At 42.9% G+C, this 6000-nt stretch overlaps 1 protein-coding gene across 2 annotated transcripts in view; it reads left to right on the top strand.

The window, feature by feature from the left end:
- Positions 1-6000, top strand: part of Golm2 (golgi membrane protein 2) — a 77841-nt gene that overhangs the window by 47974 nt on the left and 23867 nt on the right. For both annotated transcript variants that reach the window (XM_050133699.1, XM_050133705.1), the window contains exons 7-8: positions 4029-4127; positions 5689-5859. In XM_050133699.1, the coding sequence (XP_049989656.1) occupies positions 4029-4127; positions 5689-5859 (270 nt within the window). The remainder of the gene's footprint in view (positions 1-4028; positions 4128-5688; positions 5860-6000) is intronic.

Raw genomic sequence — 6000 nt, 5'->3', positions numbered from 1 at the left:
CCGCCTTGGTGTGTGTGTGTGTGTGTGTGTGTGTGTGTGTGTGTGTGTGTTTTGCCAAGGGATATATTGGAGTGATCAGTGATGTTCGAAAAAATTACCCAAGCTGGGCTGATGATGACACATGCCTTTAATCCCAGCACTCAGGGAGGCAGAGGCAGGCAGATCTCTGTGAAGTAAGGCCAGTCTGGTCTACAGAATGGGTTCTAGGACAACCAAATATACAAAGAGAAACCCTGTCTCAAGAAAACAAGCAAACAATAATCTTTCCTTGTTGACTTTCATATCTCTCTCTTTCTCTCTCTCTCTCTCTCTCTCTCTCTCTCTCTCTCTCTCTCTCTCTTTCACTCTTTCACTCTCTCGCTCTCGCTCTCGAACTCGCTCTGTAGCCTAGGCTGGCTTTGAATTCATAGCAGTTTGCCTCCTCTACTCTAGAATCGACCACCCTGCTGGCCTTCATTTCTTAAAAGAGAAGAAATTTTTAACTCTTAAGTTCCTTCTTGTTGATAAAGCTCTATGCACAAATAACATTTTTCATCTTAAAAATTAAATTTCAGTGAGTGGAGAGATGGTTCAGTGGTTAAGAATATTTACTTCTCTTGTAAAGCATTTGGCTTCAACCCCAGCAACCCACATGGCAATGTGCAATCATCGGCAGCTTCAGGTTCAGGGAAGTGACTCCTTCTGACCTCCGCAGGCTCCTCCAGCATGCACACGGTAGACACACATATACTCAGACACACACATACACATAAAATTAAAATGAGTATTTAAGAGATACGAAACAAAAATTCTAGAGCCAAGCATGGTGGCTCATGCATGTAATCTCAGCACAAGGTCAGGAGTTATAGCAACATAATTTGAGTCCAGCCTGGGCTGAAGAATGAATTCCAAGCCCAAGTAAGCTACAGTGTGAGGTCCTGTCATATATAAATAAATAAAACTCAAGTTTTATTTTGTTTTAATTGAGAATTCCACATGATGGCTCAGTGGGTAAAGGCACCTCCCACCATAGCTGATTATCACAGTTAATCCCCACCTCCTACCACAACTGCACAAATAAGTAAATACAAATGTAATAAAAATTTTTGAGCAGCTAGGATACTTTATTCTTTTTTTTTATTGAGTTTTACATTTTTCTCTGCTACCAACTCTGCCTTTCCCCCTCCCCTCCCCCCTTCAACCTTCCCTCAAGGTTAAACTTTTGATAGATTTAACGTTTTCTTTACCTGATGAGTCTATTTCCTCTATTGTATCTTCAGCGCTTGAGATTCTCTCTTCCATTTCTTGTATTCTGCTGTTCATGTTTGTATTTGTGGTTCCTGATCTTTTTCTCATGATTCTGTTTCTATAATTCCTTCGGCTTGTATTTTCTTTATTGTTTCTATCTCAGTTTTCAAGTCCTGAATAGTTTCTTTTATATGTTTGAGCTCTTTTTCTTGGTTTTCTTTAAGTGATTTGCTGATATCTTGTGATTTTTTGTTTGTTTTTTCTTCCATTTCTTTAAGGGAATTTCTCATTTTATCTTTAAGAATTTCAAACATTCTCTTGGGGTTATTTTTTAGATCATTTTCTTCTGGCTCATCCATATTTGGTTGTTCAGGTCTTGCTTTTGTAGGGTCTTTAGGTTTTACTGGTCTTGTGTTGCTCTTTGTTGTGTAGCATGTGATCTTACCTTTTCTACTCATCTTTTCCTCCAATAGGTGTGGTTGGGGCTGTCTGAGATTCTGTTGAATAGTCTTCTAGGTGCCAGTGAATCCAAAGATGGTTGTTCCTCGTGGTACAGTCAGTGTTACAGTTCTAGTTACCCCATTGGTTACTCCTGTTCCTGGAGATAGCTCCTGTGCTTTGGTCTGCTCCCTTGGAGTTTGCTGTCTCAGGCCTACTTTGGCCTAAGCTGCTGGCTTTGATATGTTTCTGTAAATCCTGGTCTGGATCTCCTCTGCAGAAGTCCCTGGCTTGGAGTTGGACCTGTTCTGGTAGAGATCCCTGACTCTGGATCTGGTCGTTGGCTCAGTCCTGATCCAACAGTGTTCCGGGACTGGGTTGGCTCCCAGGGCTGGATTTGTTCCTGGCTTTCTGCTCCCCGGTGGAGCTTACCTTATTCTTAATATTTTACTTAATCTGCAAAGTACAAATTTTTGCTTGTACTTATTTATATAAAAAGATCTTATGGTTGTGAGCCATTATATGTCAAGATATTAACTTGTTTATTCATAAAATCTTGGCTGAGTGCCTATTGTTTGCCAGGAACTGTTAGGTATGGTCAGCTAGGCAGTGGTGGCATACCCTTTAATCCCAGCACTAGGAAGGCAGAAGTGGATCTCTGAGTTCAAGGCCAGCCTGAACGGACCTTCTCTGAAAACAAAAAAGAGAGGGAGGGAGGAAGGGAGGGGGGAGGGAAAAGGAGGAATGAGAGGAGAGGGGAGAGAAAGAATATGGTAGTCAGCAAGACAGAATAGAGAGTACTGTATATCAATGATCATACAAAGAGGAAAACAAAAATGGCCATCAGCACCCACTGTGGAACTCTAAGGAACCTGAGAGGTTCTGAGCGGTAACACAGCAGCAGAAAAAGGAGTCTGCAGAGCCTGAAGTAGCTCTGGAACAACTTCAAAAAAAAAAGAAAAGAAAAGGTGCCGGGCGGTGGTGGCACATGCCTTTAATCCCAGCAGAGGCAGGTGGATCTCTGTGAGTTCGAGGCCAGCCTGGTCTACAAGAACTAGTTCCAGGACTGGAACCAAAAGCTACGGAGAAACCCTGTCTCGAAAAATTCAAAAAAGAAAAGAAAAGAAAAGAAAAGAAAAGAAAAGAAAACACAGTCTTATGGGTGGTAAGAAAGATAATGGGGCAGAACCAAGGATGGCACTTGGCTGCCACAGCTCAGCTAGCAGGCTGCAAGCACAAAGGTCATGTCCCATGAACCATAACGCTGCCAGCACCTATGACAGCGAGGTGCAGTAGCCTGGGGCTCCCACAGAAACAGGTTATTACTAAATAGGGCTGGGCTGGCCACCGAGGCTGCTGCCTATGCTGCCTGCCCTGCTGGGAGATGGAGAGCACAGGTGGGGAAAATGGAGGAGTGTACCTGTGAGTGCACGTTGGAGAGAGGCAGAACTAGAGATGCAGTGGAGGTGACGGGTGTGAGAGAAGGCTGCAAGGGCTGTGGTGGATGGGGGGGGGGGGGTTCTTGGTGAACAGGGCTGACAAGGTGATGTGAGTATCCTGGAGCTTGAACAGACTCAGACCCCGAACTTGCTCACCACCTGCACAATCATCCTGGTTCTGAGCAGTGACAGATGCCCAAGATGAAGCATAGTTCATTTACTGGATTGAGCCTCCTTGAAAGACCTCTATGGTCCCTGCTGCCCCTGGAGGCCACATTGGTATCCCTTGGGGTTCAGGTTGTTGTCCCTGGTCCTGCAGCAGCCAGGGGCTATGTTGATGTACCTGGCCTGTGTTACCACCAAAGTCCATGCAGATGTTCGTGACCTGTGCCACTGACTGAGCCATGTTGATATTAGTGGACTGTGCTGGCACCAAGGGCCAAGTTGATGTGAGTGGCCTGTGCAGCCACTGAGGCAGGCCATGTTGATATCCATGGTCTGTGCTGCCTTTTACCAAGGGCCATGTCTGGGTCCATGGTCCTGCTGCAGCCGGGGCCATGTTGATGTCCCTGACTCCTACAAGAGTTATTTGCCGAAGATGAGAATTACAAAATTAGGATAAGCTGGAGCTGGAGAGATGGCTCAGTGGTTAAGAGCATTGCCTGCTCTTCCAAAGGTCCTGAGTTCAATTCCCAGCAACCACATGGTGGCTCACAACCATCTGCGATAAGGTCTGGTGCCCTCTTCTGGCCTTTGGCATACACACAGACTATTGTATAAATAATAAATAAATTTAAAAAAAAATAAAAAATAAATTAGGGTAAGCATCATAGAATTACTGCAATGTAAAATTGATTCACGATGTTTAGCTTTTAGAAATCATAGTATTCATGGGAATAATGAGAGTCTGTTTTTTTCTTGTAGCTTTAAAGAAGCCCCCTGTGTTAGCTTCTCCACATGAAAATCATCAAACAATTTCCCATCTTCCAACTGGACAGCCTCTCTCACCTAACATGGCTCCAGGTATAAAGTCTTACTTAGCATTTCCTTGAGAACCAACTTATTGTTCAACTGTTACTGTAGAATAAGTAGAACATGTCATTTAGAAGCATGGTGAAGTAGTATTTGTTCTTGAAATTATTATTTTTAATGATTGGTAAAGTTCAGGGAGAAATAATTTCTAAAACTGTACTGGGAAGGCAGAGGCAGGTGGACCTCTGTGAGTTTGAGGTCCGCCTGGTCCACAGAGCTAGGTTCAGGATAGCGAAGGCTGCACAAAGAAACCTTGTCTTATTTATTTATTTGGTTTATTTTGTATACAATATTCTGTCTGTGTGCATGTCTGCAGGCCAGAAGAAGGCACCAGACCTCTTTACAGATGGTTGTGAGCCACCATGTGGTTGCTGGGAATTGAACTCATGACCTTTGGAAGAGCAGGCAATGCTCTTATCCTCTGATCCATCTCTCCAGCCCCCTTTTTAATATTTATTTATTTATTTATTATTTATTATGTATACAATAGTCTATCTGTGTGTATGCGGAAGGCCAGAAGAGGGCACCAGACCTTATTACAGATGGTTGTGAGCCACCATGTGGTTGCTGGGAATTGAACTCAGGACCTTTGGAAGAGCAGGCAATGCTCTTAACCACTGAGCCATCTCTCCAGCCCCAACAAGGCTATACCTACTTCAAAAAAAGCCACAAGTCCTAATCATATCAAGTAGTACCACTCCCTAATGACCAAATATTTAAATCTGTGAGCCTGTGAAGATCATTCTTATTTAAACCACCACAGTGGTGGCCCATACCTGTAATCTCAGAACTTGGGAGGTAGAGACAGGAGGACCAGAAATTCAAGATCATCATTGTTACTGTTCTATTGCTCTAAAGAGACACCATGACCAATGCAACCCTTATTTAAACAAATAAACAAACAAACAGTTAATTGAAGCCTTGCTTGCAGTCTTAGTCAATAAACATCATGGCAGGAAGCATGGCAGCATGTAGGCAGACATGGGGCTAAGAGCTTACATTCTGATCCACAGGCAGCAGATAGAGAGCCTGAGACTGTTGTGGACTTTTGAAACCTCAACACTCACCCCAGTGACACATTTCCTCCAACAAGGCCGTATCTCCTAATCCTTTCAAACAGTTCCACTCCCAAATATATGATCAGTTGGGAGCCATTCTTATCCAAAGAAATTATTAGACGAAAGTATTAGAAGATAACAGTTATGATTCATTGTATAGATGAAGATGACAGAGTTTAAAGGTGTTGAAACCCTGGTAGTTCCTAGAGATTTCTAGCAGCTGTTTAGAGTTTAGAGCATGGAGGAGAAATGAGTGTCATTTCTACTGTGTAGAAACGCACAGACAAAAAAGTTGAGTAGGCTTGTAGTCAGTGGTGGAGATGCTTAACCACAGAGAAGGTGGCATTTGATAAACTAGTAAGGCTTAATAGCAAACCAACTCTATGACCTCCCAAGGTCAGATCGTCATGGGATTTTGCTTTTCTAAAGCAAGTCACATGAAATTGTTCTCTTAAAGAATTACGTTCTTTTAATTTGATGTGTTTCTTCCACAGGTTCACAACTAAACCAGAATGAAAATCCTGGTACTTCCAAACAGAACCCTTCAAATCCTCTTCAGCACCTAATTCCAGGCTCAAACCTGGAGCGAGAACCCAGAATTCAACCAGATACACTAAAGCAGGCCACCAGGGACAGAGTCAGTGATTTCCACAAATTGAAGCAAAGTAAGACTCAATTGACGAATACTATGTTAACAGAAGTTCTTTAAATACAGTGAACTTGTTTCCGAGACTCAGTTACGGTCTCATTGTTATGCTCTAACAAATATGTAAAGAGAAAGTATGGTTAAATTTTAAAGAAAAATA

The sequence above is a fragment of the Alexandromys fortis genome, unplaced genomic scaffold (genome assembly GCF_014885135.2).
Source record: "Alexandromys fortis isolate MF-2015 unplaced genomic scaffold, M_Fortis_MF-2015_v1.1 scaffold_6, whole genome shotgun sequence".
NCBI lineage: Eukaryota > Metazoa > Chordata > Mammalia > Rodentia > Cricetidae > Alexandromys > Alexandromys fortis.
The sequence above is the reverse complement of the archived record's forward strand: the minus strand, read 5'-3'. Positions and strand labels throughout refer to the sequence as shown.